Consider the following 17,266-nt stretch of genomic DNA (forward strand, 5'->3'; position numbering starts at 1 on the left):
TTTACTTATATAAAAACTTCCGTAAGTCACTAGCGAAGCTTTAGAACAATAGAAAATGGACTTTACAGCTAGTCTGGCTAGAACCTTCTCAACTAGAAATCTTTAACAAGCAACATGTCTGGGAGCGTATGTGTAAGTTCAAAATAATCTGAACAATTAACTTATTTCCTAAATGTGTGTGTTCTAGAGTATTGCACTTTTCAAAGGAATGATTTTGGTTTTTTAATATACTGCATATACAGGTATGAAACATGCATAACAATCTCATTGTCACTTTGACAAAACATACTGTACAATTTTTATAACACTGTTGATTAAAAAAGAGAAAAAATGATGTAACAATTTTATTAAGACTTGTCAATTCGGTCAAGTCTATTATGCACAATTCTCCAGGGCCTCCAGCAGTAATGTGTTTAGCCCTAGGCTGCTTAAGCCCACTTGGAATAATACACAAAGTTTAAGCATTATGGCATTGTCATTTTGAGGCATAATACTGTTGTACTATGCCCACGTTATAGCTTATTTTTTGAAAGCAAGGCACTTACTGTAATAGCAATGCAAACACCTTATGCGCACTTTGATTAACATAAAATAAGTTAATGTTTTGATAAAAACAGGTTTTTTTATAATTTACATGCCTTTCAAAGAAGCAATCAAACATTTCATTTAATACAATGAAAACGTCAGAATCTGTAGGAACACTGTTTTTCAAACTGACTGTACTGTAAAAGGGGACCTATTTTCCACATCTGCCTCATATCTGCGAATCTGATTTTGTTGAAAACCAATCCTGTGAGGAAAACGTCCGCTTGACAAGAAAAAAGGAACTCATCTCTTTAAAACTGCTGGACTAATGGCACTTTAACAGTCTTTACTTCTGATATATGTGAGGATTTCTGGATGATGCAGCTGGTAGTTCCCTGCAGTTTGTCCTTCCCTTGGGCGAGGTTTGTTAGGGCCATGGCTGCGTTGATCTCCTTCCAGTATGTTTCGTCTTTGCTGGTTCCTTTTCTGTTAACTGCGCTAGATTCAAGCAATAACAAACAGTTACATACATAGCTTACATAGCAGCCTTCCAGTAGCTGAAAGGAGCCTACAGGAAAGCTGGAGAAGGACTTTTTATAAGGGCATGTAATGACATGACAAGGGGAAATGGCTTTAAACTGGGATAAGGCAGATTTAGACTAGATATTAGGAAGAAATTCTTTACGTGGTGAGACACTGGAACAGGTTGCCCAGAGGGTTTATGGATGCCCCCTCCCTGGAAGCATTGGAGGCCAGGCTGGATGAGGCTTTGAGCAACCTGGTCTAGAGGGAGGTGTCCCTGCCTATAGCAGGGGGTTGGAACTGGATGATCTTAAAGGTCTCTTCCAATCCAAACCATTCCATGATTCTATGATTCTACATAGTGGCTACGCAATGTCAGGAAAGCTGTAAAAATAAGCATATGGGGAAATAGCACATTCCCTTACTCACCTTTCACACTTATTTGGTCCGTTCTCCAGAGTTTCTGAAAAATAATTTAAAAAAAATTACATCTATTTTCTTTCCGCAGTTTTTAAACAAACAAATTCATGAAGTTGGCACATAGAAAAATGACTCCAGACTAATTCCAAAATTGACACAAAAAAACCCCCTTTGTTTGGACACATATGAAGGGTCAACTTCACTCAAGTGTCTCTCTGGAGAAATCCATTCTGAGCTTGAAGCAGACATAAATCAAAAAAACCCACTGTGGAGAAATTTCAGCCATGGAGAGGCTCCTGTGCCACAACTGTATAAGAACAGGGTGTGCTGAGGCAGAGTTTGCTGAGCCTCTCCAGCACCACCCTGACAAGACCAGTGCCAAACTCTGCCCAGTGCACCCTGGAGTGGCCCTGTGTTTAAGTTTTATTGGCAATAGTGAGAATAATGCTGATCCTGGAGGTTCACCTACATTTTGCTGGGTGATGGAGTTTTTCCGTACATAAATCCCAAGGACATAAGGAATTACAAAAACTAAAAATAAAACCCAGTTTCATTTCCCTTTAGTGAATGCCTTCTTGTATGCACTAAAAATAGGACTTTCACCCATACACAGATGATGTGTGTGTTTTAAAGGCGACCCCTGCCTAGGCTGCACCTCAGTCCCAAAGGCAGGCTGAGCAGGACACAAGGAACAAGCACACGTGGCTAACAGCCTTCAGAGGTGAAATTGCATCACAGGAGTAAGCTACACTTTCCCATCAAGGGTCACATTTGTTCATTCATTAAGTCCTCGCATTGCAGAGAAGCCAGAAATATTTCCCAGGCAGAAATCTGTATGTGTTAGTCAGTGGGCTTCCTATCCTAACACAGAAACACATTATAGGGGAATGAGAAGCTGATGCCTAACCGCAATACCTATGGAGAATGAGTCAAACAAAAGAAAGTGTTTCTGCATGAGCTCTAGTGGCTACATGACCAAAATAAGTCCTAAATCTTGTAAAGTAATGAAGCAAGATTCCCAACTGGTAGTATACCCTACAGCTAGATTTCAACCAGATTTTAATTAAAAGCTGATCTTTTCTTTAAACAGAACTTCCAGGTGAATAGGTCCCAAAGCACACTGCAACCCTTGCTAGCACCATGCTTACAAGTGGCTTTACCCGCCACCAAAGGGTGGCCAGTCTGCTCTTGCAGCCAACACACCCAACACCTTGGCACAGCCACATTCCCTAGTGCTTGCAGGTGAGCAGCAAAGACCACAGGCTCACCAGAAAAAATGCAGGCAGACCATCTGTAATTTCACTGGTCAGATGTTTGCCAAGCTGTTTGATTTAACAAAACTTCATGCTTTTGCAAAACAGCTTTATAAATGTCCACAAATGAATGAGTCCTGGGTTTATATATTGTCCCAAAACATATCTTAAGCATATTTTAAGTCAGTGTCTCTTGACCTCCTACATCATTGCATGGGGGGGGAGTTCAATCTAGGCAGAAAAGAGAAACTGAGGATAAAAGTACATGCATATCTGTGATTTGCTGAAATGTACTGAATGACACCAAAAGTTTCCTTCTTCATAATGTACTGGGCTACAAACCATTTTTCAGCCCTGCTTCATTTAGCGCTTGCTGTTTTTTTTTTAAATAGAGACAGTGTTAAAGAGCTTTAGGACTGAATAGGTCAGTAGGTATAGAAATGGAAATGGCAAGTAACAGAACACTGCTGCCAGAGCAAACCTGGATATAAATACACCTCTCTCATGCATCTGTCAGTTTCTTTTGCTGTTGGAAAATATTTCCTATGAACAAAAAAATTGCTTGTACAAACTTCTGAGGAAAGTAGGTGTGAATGGTGACACACATTCCAATTCCAGCATTTATTTGAAGGAGTATTTGCAAATATTTTTTAGTGGTGTTTAGCCAGCTCTAAAAGAAAGCAACTTGCCCAAGGTATAAAAAAGCAGCAGTAAAGCTAAAAAACACAACACAGGACCAAAGAGTTGTCCATTCATTAATTTTACTGCAGATCTTTTTTTATTCCATTCAGATTTTATATTTTTTAAACAAATAATTTGTCAGAGAAATATGAAACTGGGTTACAATAAAAACATAATTGATAATTTGCAAAGCTCTTGCTAATAGCTGCTGTAAAAGCATGTTAGTACAAAGAAGTCTGACAATCCATCATTTCAATGCACTTTTTCTTGCCAAAAATCCTTTTCTGCTATACCAAACCCATGACAGCATATCTTCTTTGCACTGCCACTGCATCCAAAGAGCTCACATCTGTCTGAATAGACCTTAGTGAAGGAAATTAGTATGATCACCATCTTTGGATGAGGAGAATCATGATAAGAAAAGCAAACAACCAGTTCTGCAAGAAACGTTGGTCCCCTGTTCCTTTGCCTTCTGAGGGGAAGGAGCTTTGCCCACGCTTCCAGGTCTTCCTTGAGATCTTGAAGGTCAAGCCATAGTGACCAAACCGATAAAGAAGGCTTAGCTTAGCCTGGCAGAACTGTAGTCTGGATATGTCTGGCTTTTACTGACAAGAGAGGGAAGGTAGAAGAAAAAATCTTACTGAATTTTAAAAAATTATGTGAATCTTGCCCATTAGCTTAGTCTTCATCTTTTGCAACCTGTCTGCTCTATTTCAGTTACTAACTTAAGCTTTTGACAAATACAACTTTGACACTTTACATACATGCAAAACTATTGCAGTCTATTTTAACTGTATAAGAAGAATGGTGAGACTAGTGAATGAATGTAACCGAAGAACAGCATTCCAGGTATATAAAGTGTTTGTTCTATTATACAGGGTTGAAAAGATGCACCATAGCTGCCTTCCCCAATCACTGTGAAAATCTTTAATCCAGAGTGCTTCCTAAACAAACTACAGTTGTGCTCAATCATGTATTGATTAAGGGAAAGCCAGATCTATTAGCTAATGATAAGAGTAATTTGTTCTGTCTCAGAAAGCAATGTGGGAAAGGATGTTGGTAGGCTCTCAGCAGATCTTGAGATCCTTAACATTAAACACTAGAAAAGTCTTATTTTTGTTAGAAGTCCTGCATTTGCTTAAATAAATTTGTTACCTGCTCTACAATTGGAAAGTTTAAAGCACTGTGAAAATGGAAACGCAATCACATATAATTGGAGTGGAGACTGTCATAAATGATCTCCCTTACTGGTGCTTCATTTTGCTCCCATTGCAAGCATCCAGAGAATCAGCTTTTGCCTGGCCAGGAATGTCTCATTCTTCTCTCACCATCCACCCAAAGAAACCAGCGATGTAGGATATTTGTTCCCTCTTGTTTATAGTAGGAAGTCACTATAAATCATTTACAAATGGAATCTTGTATACCTTTCCAGTAGTATAAGTTTTCAGTATACAGTTTACCATAGCACTCAGTGCCAAGAATGTAGACACTGGACAATACCAGCTTTGTGATACAGTATGGCATTTTTCAGGACTCACATAATTATTAATAATACAAGTAGCATACATTTATATTTCTTTTTCACCGTGAAATTTCTTCATAAATATTCACTGGCTGATCCTGACAGCTCTCTTGCAAGGTTGCTTGCAGTCCCATTTTAGCAGAGATGGAAATGAGTCTCAGAAGTCCAAAGACAACATGGCTAGGCAATGCTTTGACCATTTATGTCAAAAGCATTTCAGAGCAGACTTTTCCAGGTTTTCTCCTATAGTTAAAACATTATCTTTTGTTCTTCTGCTATCAGAAAGGCTCACCCAAAGCAAATAAAACCCAGTGTTCTTGAAAGCAATGTATCCACAAACTGAACTGTAATCCACTTTCCTCCAGAGCACTGCCACTACATTTGACTGTTGTCAAAGTGATATTCAAATAATTAACCAGAAGATACATGTATATATAAATACGTACACAGTGCCCTTTTAAACACCATTTCCAGTATTAGGGAAGAAACCCAGTGTATAAATGCTGTAGCACGGGTCTACTCCAATTTAGTACATAAAAAAGCTTCCTGGCTACGTGGTGTTGCAGCACATTCAACTATTTCAGAACAATTCAGACCCTCACAGTTCTCTGAGTCCAGACTCATAACTTTCATATACTTGGATGCCATTAGGGGTGTGCTAACTAATGCTAATTTCAATTACATTTTATCCCTTTGAAATAGGAATTTTGATCTAAGAACACTGCATGTGTGTGGTAATGAAATGACTTCAGCCAAAGGCCCTGCAGGGAATAGCGAAGGAAAGACTGACTGCTTACATAGGACCAAGAAGCATCCACATTGCTCCCACACTTGGTGTTACTTCTACACTGTTCAAGCCAAACTGCAACAACTGGCACAAACCCTGCTTTGTGTTATCAGGTAACACTGACAAAGCAAAGACGGCTGGAAAGCAAAAGGGGAAAGAATGTGTGAATGAGAGAATGAGACAGAGAGAAAAGGGCACTGAATATTGTACAGTGGAAAAAAAATGGACGTGGAAATCAAGGTGCTGTAAGCTGGTTCCACATGGCTGTGATATTACTTGAAGCTACTTGAACATGTTCAGATTCCTCATGAATTACACACCACCTATTCTAGCTCAAAACGGGGGGGAAAAAAAGAACTGCTGGCCCCAAATGGTGAATACTATAAAATATTTGTTGGTTCAATAAAAGGTCCTGTATAACTTATCTTCATTTTAAAGTTGGCAGTGTTATTCAGCTGTTTCTCTGTCTGCCTTTCCTGAACTTTCTTTTGTTGGTTTTGGAGACTTGCTTAACATGTGTTGACCAGCATTTTCAAAACAAGCAAGAGGAAGAAAAAGAGGAGGAACAGGAAATAAATGGGGCAGCTGAATGAAAAATGAAGTTTACATGTGTGAGTAAATTAGTGGTGAGATGAGGTATTTCTGTAGGTCACACACAAAACACACACACACTGTCCCTTGAGTATCTAGTATTTTCCAAACCACAATTTCAGGGCATATATGACTTTCAGATCTCTGTTTTTCCAAGAATAAAATTGGGTCAACTGGAGCTAATGCTCCCCTACTCTTCTACATTGATCCAGCTCCTTTTCTCCAAAAAGATCCCAAAGTAAACCATGGATCACACAGTATCACTAGCATTCTTCCACCTCTGAGAGGGAAACTGGCTTAGTACAGATTGCTCAGCAGTGCAAAGGAGGGAAAAGTAACAAGGATTTATTACCATGACAAGGATTTATTACCATGCCCTTTTATTGGGTAAGCTCTAGGCCTAGGCTCCAGAGAAATTTCCTTTTCAGCAAAGCTTTCATTTACCACTGCTAGTGCTTTCTTCCAGGAGGAGGTTCTGGAGCAGCCTGTAATGGTCACCCCCACGATCATGACACCTCACTTTTTTGGCTTCACACACCAAATATAATGCGTGATCACATCAGTCATCATCCTTTCAGATAAGCAAGATGCACCGTGACAACAGAAGGTGATGAGGCACTGGCACAGGTTGCCCAGAGAAGTTGTGGATGTCTGATCCCTGGAAGCATTCAAGGCTGGGTTGCATGGAGCCCTTGGCAGCCTGAGCTGCTGGGTGGGAATCCTGCCCATGGCAGAGGTGCTGTATCTAGATGGTCTTTGGGGTCCCTTCCAACCCATATCTACGATTCTATGATTCTATGATTCTGTGAAGTTCTGTTCACAGCGACTGTTACGTACTTTTCTATGTTCTCTAGGGGTCTTTCAGGAACACCTCTAGCCCTGGTCTGACTTCTTCTAGTAAGACCCATAGGCTGGTTCTTGCCAGTGTTGGAAATCTCCCTTTGCCATCATGCCCCAGACCAAAGTGTTTCAGGGAAAGCCTTCTCTGAAATTTTCTTCTTGTGCCAGAACATCAGATCTAAGATTGAACACCAAGGGACTGGTTTGCTCAAGTTTTTTTTCCTGAGTACCTAGGAAGCTGAAGACTTTTCCCTGTGCAGTCTGGAGACTGCTGAAGAGGGAGTAGGCATCTAGTTACATTTTAATACATGTGATCTTTATGAAATGAGTGTACGTGCCCACAGAGACTGGGATAGGTGTATTTTATAAACCATAAAATAGAATTAAGTTTGCAGATCTACATTAACATTTACATTAATAAGTGCACAGAAAGCACCACATAATAGAAGGCTTGGTCCAAATGGTCTTACAGTCTTGGGCTATGCACCTGCATGTAAGAATTTATTAGTTAGCAAACTGGATACAAACCTGGTGTAAATCAATTCATTGTTCAGGCTGTCATGGCCAGCTCTGTATTTCCCATGGCTACTGACAGTGTGTTCTCTTTGCTGAGATTCAGGGCACTGTGTGAGATTTGTTTTTTAGCCAGGCTTTAGTAGAGCTTATAATAGGAGTCAGTGCCTTGTGGCATTAGAAGCGAATTGTTAACGAACTAAAGGTTATATAGTATTATGTTCTTTTCAGGTTTGCTGCAAAGCTGACTGAATCAAATCTTTCCTCATTGAGTTGGCATGTAATTAATCGTGTAATGTTGTTGAATACGCTGGTGATAGTCTCCTGTGTGCATTTCATAATGGATAAACAAATACCTGACTTAGGTTTCTTTTTTTTGGTGTTATTTGGAAAGGGATTTACAGCATGTGCTATGCTGACTGGAAGGATGAAGTATTCAGCCCTCCTACTGCAAACCATTGTGGGTTAACATCAAGAAACAGGTTAGGCAGCAGAGAAGGGGGAGGGTGAAATAAAGGAAAAAGGAGAAAGGGAAGGGGGAAATAAGAAATAAAGAAATGGCTATGGGAGATGTTAAAAAAGGAAGTAAGAAAATGGCAGATGAGAATTTGCTATGAAAAAGAAGAGAAAGGAGTATGGAGGGAGAAAATGAACCACAGTATTCATTTTTTTTTAAAATTTTAATAGAAAAATATCCTTTTCCCACCCAGGAATTTCAGTGTTGTGCAGGCAGGCACGTTCAAGCTTTTACTCTGGATCTAAAAAGTTTAATTGGAAGCTCTTAAAGCCTAAAATAAGGCTTTAAAAGTAAAAAGCTAAAGTCAAATGCAGCCAGGGTAAGCACTATTACACTCCAGCCCGATTGTTTTTCATTAAAAATGCGGGGTGAAAGGGAGGGTTTCAAAGCCATATTTCAACCCTAGGCTGACACTACAGCAGTAAAATCTGATTTTGTTATGCTAGTTGGCTGTGGGTTTGGGAGCAGACCCTACATATGCAGTGTGAGGTTATGATATAAATGCATGCACAGAGGATATTTTCAGAAGTCTCCTGCACAATTCAGAGAAATGTGTCCCCCGTCTCCCACAGCTCTGCTTGATACGATTCCAGAAGCCAGCTCCTCTCCTGCCCCCCGGGCTGCCAAGCAGGCTCAGACATGCCATGGACTGCACAAAAGCAATTTAAATTACAAGGTGCTGTATTTTCAGGCAAGTGGAAGAACTTCTACAGGAATGCCAGAACTGATTTCCAGAATGTGTTTAGCCAGCAGTACTGAGTAAAGAAAGGGTAAGTCTGTAAGTTAGAGGAAATTCACTGTTTCTTTCACTTGCCTGTAAGACAGAAACAGATAAGTATGATCTTTTTCAGCCCACCTACTTCCAGCCAAAGCATGGGGTATTGTGTGTCCGCAATGGGACGCACACAACACTGATGTCCAACCAAATACTAAAACCCAGGTACCAAAGTTCCAGCTCAAACCAAGTCCACCGTGTGATCACAGCTACAGAAAGTCAAGTATTTTGTAACGAGGTACACAGGCACATATATGTGTCCAACAGTCAAACATACGGAAGGTCGGTTGTAGGCTGTGAAAGGGGTTCATAGTAACTCCAGACAGATGTTGCACAAAAGATTCTACAGATCAATGGACTGCACATGAAATTTTAAAAATACATATTTATGTCTATAAGGAAATATTCAGATACTCAGATACACATCTGTATCTGTACCTGCTTCTATACCATGTGGGAATAAAGATGAGAATTCCAGGCAGTCTGCCTTCCCACCAAGCATACTGTAAGATATAACGGTACGGCTGCACGTGGCACTTGCTGTGTTTGCCACCTCCCCAGAGATGCAGGACGGAGCTGCTTGGGGCCAGAACCAGGATGGGAGGTAAGACCTTTCCCCCACAACCTCAGCATTACTGTGCAGCTGCTGCAAGACCATTGCAGGAGGGAACACAAGCAGATTGTCAGTCTTACCACCACCCAGCAAATCGTGATGACAACTGACAGTCCCTCAGCTTGTGCCACAAGGTTATGTGTGGGGCCAGAAAAGCTGTTCCAACAAGCATTCTCATATATGTTCACGTACCTTGTCAGTCTCTGGATTCTGACCCAAGCCTGGGTCTTCATCTTCAGCAGTGCTGAGCACTTGCAGATGCAAATAGGGTGAACATGAGCTATGCTTTGAGCGCATGAAGAGACATGAATACATGAGAATCCATGATGTCTTAGGTATTCAAAAGTAAGCCAATATCAGAGTGGTGCAGTGCCACAGTTCCCATCTGTGAGATCCTACAGACGTGATGAAAACAACTTCATTCAGTTTTGTCAAGGACCAGATGGAATGTGTCAGAGTGCTGAACAGCACATCATTAATTACCTTCTCCTCAGAGAAGCTCAGCTGCATTCACTTTTGGCTTTACCAGTATAGAAGGGGCAATGAGCACCTGGTGAGGATCCAAGCTAGGATTTGATGCCCTTTCCAAACTGGGCTATATCATGTTAGTCAGTAAAGTCTCTCTTTCCTCCTCTAGTTAGAGATATGATGGAAGCCCCTTTACTTTGCACATGGAGGAATTATAGGAACCTACACAGAAAACAGTAGTCACACACACCCTGACCTTACTTAGAATAGATAGCAGAAAGTGCACTGAGTGAACTGCAGGGGGAACAGTTTCCCATGGATTAATTTCATCTCCAACTGCACAAAAAACATTTTACTGTTTGAATACAAATTTTTAGTTAAGTTTCTAGTTCTGCTGCCTTTGCTTTTCCCTTGTGAAGCTACTGCGGCATTTGTGCTCCTGCCCACCACAACTCACACTGTTATTATTTCCATTACAGTATTTCTTCCCAAACCTAAACATTCCCAGACACCTTCTGAACAGGCCCTCAGAGATTCTAGTAAACTGGGAAGTATCTCAAGAAGGGCTGTGTTTCCAGTTCTCCTATTCATTGGGACAGTGCAGCAAAGCAGGCAAAAGGGGGAAGGTTCTTGGAGCAGAAGAATTGCGTGACCAGAATTATTCAGGAAGCTGTACCAATTTGCCAAGAGCTTTTGAAGAAGCAGAAACAGCTCCTTCTTCTCCAAGCATCATCTTGCATTTACGAATGGTTTGAGTCTTAGTGCAGTGCAATTTCAATTACTCAGCAGGAGAACTTTTCTTAGAAGAGCTGATAGACTGCCCTGGCTATCATGGAGATTGGTGCAGCACAACAAATCACCAAGACTGTGCTTGAATCCTCAAGGAACCACAAAACTTTAGTGCTGCAGATGCTTGCTAATTGAAAGTTGTAAGAGCCATTCACAGCAGAGTCTGCATAAGACAGATGAGGCTCCTGCACTCCAAAGGAGCATGTGTGGGAGGTCCTGAAACAGTAGTAGGCCAGCATTTAACATTGCAAAGGCCTTGGATATGAACAGCTTTGTGGAGGAAGGCGGAATTGCTCTTTTGGCAAAACATGTGAAACCGTCTGTGATAACAGGCATGTGAGCAAAGATGACTGAACAAATATTTGCACTGAATGCCTTGTCAGGACAGGGGAATTGCTACTGATAGGATCTTTACTTTCAACGTTACTACTTCTGACAGTCTTACAGACTCTGCAGATGTTTATTGGCCACTAAATCATTCTTCAAGAATGTTGGCTCCATTCCCAAAACTGAAGAGTCTGAATGTGAAGGGGTTTGTTATTCAACACACACTGCTGCTTTTGGAGACAGCAATTTTTGAGAAACCAGTTCTCAGCAGCAGGGAAGCATCATCAACTGATAACGATGTAGGACTGGGTTCAGGCTTCTCAGAACTCAGGGCATGAGGCAGCCAGCATCAGTGTGTCACCTACCCCATGTGGCACAACACCACGTGGGGACACTGCCTGAGCTGTCGGTGCAAGGCCACATCAATGGACCTACATTGCAGCAAGGACTGCTAGGGGAAGGCAGCACTTAGCAGCCCATGCTGACCTTGATATACTGCCTGCAGTTCTTGGTATAGCAAAAAGACTGCATGAATTCGTGGGCCTCTGTAAAACTTGCTCCATGCTGCAGAGATTGTTGTTGTTCCATTTGGCTCCTCTAGCTGTAGGATACATCGCATAGCAGCCAGGCACAGTCATACCCTCTGCTGTTGATCCCAGGAAGAGCAGTTTGCATAAATGCAGTGGCTGAGCTGTAGAGGATCATGAACCATGGGATTTCAAGCTAAGCACATTTGCTTTCAAACAGAGAGCATCTGGGCAGCATGCCCAGACTGTTTGTCTGAAAGAAGATGCTGATTCTCCGAGATCACTGCAAACAGCGCTCACCTGTAAAAGCTTTGCTGGCCAGTGGAAACACCAGCAGCGATAACAACCGTGACAGTGATAACACGTATCTTGTAAATAACAAGAGAAAAGAAAAATCCATGCCTTTATACAAATAAACCAATAAATTACTGAAGCATTATGTATTATCACTAGAATGGACAAATGTAGTATCTGGAAATATTAAATATATTTTTCCTAAAAAGGTAATAATTGTCTTGAGTAGTGTAGTCCATGTCATGATAGTGAATATGATCTAAGAGCATTAAAAGCCAACTGTCTTCTCTAAACCTAATTTTGTTGCCAGCTATCAGCCTCCAGCATCAAAGGCAGCGCTGCCAAAAGCATTCCGTCATAATGCGTTTTCCCCAACTCAAGTGAATATTGTTTGTTTAGAAATGTCAGGTTGCTGATGCAGAGACAGCATGCTTCAAGAATATGTAAGATAGGTGCAGAAGGCAATAGTGTCATTTTCACTGTGTGCTTGTTCTACATTAGCTCATGCAAGTTTTCCTAGAAGTCAGGAGATTTCTGTTAGGGAATCATCTGTTACAATTTGCTGTAACAGGGACTTAAAAAACGCATACACGTTTATGACAAAGCCTTATGGTATTTATGGTTAAATCAAGTGACAAGCTTTGAAAAACAGCCTTTTGGCAAAATGTGAGTAATCTGAAAGATCTGTAGATCAAAAACAACTCCGAAATTTTATCAGCATGCATGAACAGTTCTCTTACCACAAATAAAAAAAATAACTTCACAAGTGAGGCTTTGGAACTGAGGGAAAGTGGGCTTACATATATGCACAAGGACATGCAAAATGTCTGCATTCACAGAATACAATTCCTCACATGGAAATCAGTACAGATTTTTTGCTCATGTAGTTACAAATGAACTTTATCCCAAAGTAACACGTATTTACGTAGCTTGCTCATATGTCTTCCCTGATCTGCTCAACTGCTTTCAAAAGGACAGGCAGCATACGCCACAATCAAATATTTGTATAAGTAGCCTTGCAAGCTCATCTTCCTTTTAAGAGTTAAAATCCTGGATTTCCACTTCTATAAAGAAAAGCATACAACAGGAAGCCATGGCTACAGACATAAATAACATTCATATTTTTTTTAGTATCTACACTGAAAAAAATGTGAGATACTTTGATTCCCACCACACTGCACAACTCCAGGCTTTGAGCTTTTTGACAGAGGATGAGATTAGGACTCTGGGCAGCCATGCAAGCCAGACAGCTACAACACAAAGATTTCAAGCTCTGTGAATTTATATGCTTCTCTAATTATCTCATAGCTATTATTAGTAGTACTCCTGTTTCCACTTTTAGAACAATAAAAGCTTTTTCTTTCATTTTGCAAGAGTTTTTACTTCTTACTTTGACTGGAAGCCAAAGCTCTCCTGTAGAGTGACGGTCTATACACCAGAGTTTGCAAAACTGATGCAGACCTGCAAAGGGTCTGCAAAACATACACAGCAAACCACACTCATGTACATAATGCCTGTTTTCTTCCCCACTCTGCAACAGTGGGCAAACAGACTGTGTCCTCATAGCAAACATTGTTTAAGGGTACAGATTTCACATTTCATGTGCCCATAAAATCTACCCAGTTGGCTACCACCAACCATCTCAGTCATGCTGAAAGACAGTATGTTTCACATTAGTCATATCTGCTGAGCTTACTAGGTCGGCAAATTGCAAAGACATGTCAAGACTCCAGAACGGGAGCAAGCAAAAGAAAGAGTAAAAGAACTAGATAAGCTCAAGCAAAGACAGCTGTGTTTTCATGACTGAAAGTTACCTGAGCAACCACTGAATTGAGGATGCGTAACCACCAGCTCACATTCAAGTGGAGATTGAGGTCTTGGAAAAAGGTGGACATTGCAGGGAAAGTATGAACACGTATTAGGCACATAATGAATATATACATTGTAATTGCGTATAGTCATGCATGCAGAAGCAAAGGTAGAGAGCTACTTTGGGTGTTAACCCTCATTCTTTCACACACTACAATAAAGGATACCTGCTGATTACAATTGCTATTCAACTGTTAAGTTACTGGATGTTTAGCTCCTTGACACAATATCATCCTCTTTTCTATCGACTTCTTTCTCTTCTTCCTCATTTCAAACTTTATGCTCTCTATTCTTTAGGTGCAATGATAGGGAAAGAAAAACCTGAAGCAAGAAGAGATTCCATTGCCAGTATTCATCTGAGACAACCTGGTGGGACAATACATGGTGTGTGGAGACAGAGGCATACTGTAGCAACACATGACATAGGAGGCTTTGCTTGGCTACTGACATCAAGTTGTCACCATAAGGATTTGTCAGAAAGTTGACATTTTGATTGCTAGTCAAAAAGAGAAAAAGGCAGATTGGGAAATATGACTTGTGGATAACAGGCACAGGGACTTTGGAAAGTTTCCCCTGCATATAAAGTTGGGCATGTGCAATCTCCCCCTCAATTATGTGTAGGTTGGCTTAAACAAAGCACTTCACATGAAGAAAAGCATCCCTATAGAAGGGTCTCAAAGCAGAGATACTGGCAGTGGATTAGAGTCATTTACTGTAATCACTGAATGTAAAGTTTGGAGAAGACTTCTTATATTTTGCTTCTTTACACAGGACTCCAAATGCTGTAGCCTGTATAATCAAGGGAGCAAAATGCTTTCTGTTCAAATGGCTGGCAATGTAAAAGCAGCAAATTAGCATATTAAAATGAAGTCTTAAATTGTACTACACTTTGAATACTTGTCCCTTCCCTTCCCTTCCCTTCCCTTCCCTTCCCTTCCCTTCCCTTCCCTTCCCTTCCCTTCCCTTCCCTTCCCTTCCCTTCCCTTCCCTTCCTTCTTTCCTTCTCTGTATCTCAGATTAAAAAAAGGAATTGTGGAAAAAGGTAGTAGGAGAATACATTTTAGAAAAACGGGTAAAAGCTATAAATGGAAATACTATCTTTCCAAGAATGATGAAAATAGTATGTAGATACGTAGGGGTATGAAGTCGGCTGCCTAAATGTTATTGTACTTGCTCAAATAATTTATAAAAGTATATGCTTTTCTGTTTGAAGGAAAAAGAAGAAAAATTTCTCTGATGATACAAAGAAGCTTCAAATGAGTTGACAGCTCCTTCTCTAACCATTGCTCTTGTTCTCACAGATTCGTGCAAGACGCATTACCTCACAAAACATGCCTCACTTCTAAGCAGCAGAAAGGACGCCCTCCTTTGGGCAAATATAGACTTTTCATTCATTTGGACAAAATAAAATAAAATAAACAGAATGAATTCCCAATCAACACTCGTTAATTTGAAACACAAAGAACTCTCCCATATTGAAAGCAGACTGCTCTGTAAAAATGCTTGTTTTCAAGGTCATAACAGTGCTGGCAAAACTCAAAAAAGTTATAGTCCAACTTGCTTGTGTTCAGCTGTGTTTACTTAGCCTCAACTTGACAAAAGTCTGCCTCTGATTATACATAGCAGTCATCTGCCCACAGATAAATAGATATTACACAAACGTTTGGAGAGAATGACATTTGGCTACCATTATTTTTGGAATAATTTACCCTGCATCCTGAGCTTAAAACACCAAAATGATTCATAATGTTTTTTTGGAACCAAGTATTTCCATTTGACAAATAAATTGACCTCTGTGACCCTTGTGTACTTTACATTGTGCACTTCAGTGGAAAAAACAGAACAAAAAAGAGGTAATTTTGTGAAATCTTCTGTATATTTGGAAAAGGTAGATTTACTTATTCAGGCCTTCCTCTGCCCAAAGCCAGTGGCACACCTGGGCAGAGCCCAGCCCCTGCACTGCAAACAGCTGCACAAGACATCCCACTAAAGCAACCTGTGAGCAAATGCACAGAGCTCAACTACCTGCAGAGTGGGCACCTGCAGCTAAAGTCCATGCACGTAAACCTAACAGCAGTGCCAGAAACGCAAATGTATTTTCTATTTCAAATGTACTTACTTCAGACAAAAACTTTATAGCTTTCTGCTTATTATTTGTAGGAGGAAAAATGAATACATACTGCTCATGCTCCCAGACGCCAAACTGAAATTCTGCCTTATCTGAGGCAGATAGATCACAGAATCATAGAATGGTTTGGGTTGGAAAGGACCTTTAAGATCACCTGGTTCCAACTCCCCTGCTATAGAGAGGGACACCTCCCTCTAGACCAGGTTGCTCACAGCCCCATCCAGCCTGACTTCCAATGCTTCCAGGGAGGGGGCATCCACAACCCCTCTGGGCAACCTGTTTAAATGTCTCTCTACCATCACAATAAAGAATTTCTTCCTAGTATCTAGTCTAAATCTGCCTTCTTCCATTTTAAAGCTATTTCCTTTTGTTCTGTCACTGCATGCCCTTATAAAAAGTACCTCCCCAGCTTTCCTATAGGCCCTTCAGATACTGGAAGGCTGCTATAAGGTCTCCTCAGAGCCTTCTCTTCTCCAGGCTGAAGAGTCCTAAATCTGTCAGTCTGTCCCCATAGGGGAAGTGCTCCAGCTCTCTGGTCATCTTCACGACCCTTCTCTGGACCTGCTCCAACAGCTCCACATCAGATGTTTAATGACATTTATATTTTACAGCAGACCTACAATTTCTCTGATGTGGATAAAAATTGTGTCCAGTTAGAAATGTTACTTAGCTTAGAGCACCTTGTGCTATAAATTATCCAGAAATAAGGTAAAAACTTACAAATAAATTATAGTTCCTTCTCCCATTTCTCCCCTGGTGCCTATTCCTAGTTCTCACTCTATAAACCCCTACCAGTTCCCAAACACTGACTGCCCCAATAGTGCTTCCATGTCAAATCCTGGAATTATCAAGAGCAATTCGAAGCCCATTAAGAATACTGTCACTGCTGTATATTTAAAGTGGAAGATTTTTCTTGAGAATGACAACAGATGGGAGAATAAAACCTAGACAAGACAGAGAGACAGACAGATTAGTTTCTGTAAAGTTAGCATGCTTTCGGAAATGTCTTTTCAATTAGAATACCAAAATTAAGAAAGGCTCTGATGCAATAGGAACCATATGTGTTTGACATATCCAGCTTCTCTATCTTTGACATCTAAATATTCCGTTTAAAGAAAATTAAGACATTTGTTTATGAAGAACTAGTTTATGTGTTTACAAGACTAAGCTGAATGTTTTTAGATGCAGTGATTATACACTAGTCATTTCCTCTCATTTTCCCTTGATTCAGGAAGGAATATTGCTGTGAAGATGGAACGTGTTATGTATGTGAACAGCTGAAGGTACAGAAAGCAGATTTCTGTC

General features: G+C 40.6%; 1 protein-coding gene across 1 annotated transcript in view; it reads right to left on the bottom strand.

The window, feature by feature from the left end:
- Nucleotides 1-836: 836 nt before the first annotated feature.
- MKX (mohawk homeobox) overlaps nucleotides 837-17,266 on the bottom strand; it is a gene marked incomplete at both ends in the record, with an annotated part of 40,029 nt that continues 23,599 nt past the window's right edge. Inside the window, 2 exons of the mRNA XM_079538697.1 lie at nucleotides 837-1,023; nucleotides 1,477-1,510. Of these exons, the coding sequence (XP_079394823.1) occupies nucleotides 837-1,023; nucleotides 1,477-1,510 (221 nt within the window). The remainder of the gene's footprint in view (nucleotides 1,024-1,476; nucleotides 1,511-17,266) is intronic.

This window comes from Tetrao urogallus (assembly GCF_951394365.1).
Source record: "Tetrao urogallus genome assembly, chromosome: 7".
Classification (NCBI taxonomy): domain Eukaryota; kingdom Metazoa; phylum Chordata; class Aves; order Galliformes; family Phasianidae; genus Tetrao; species Tetrao urogallus.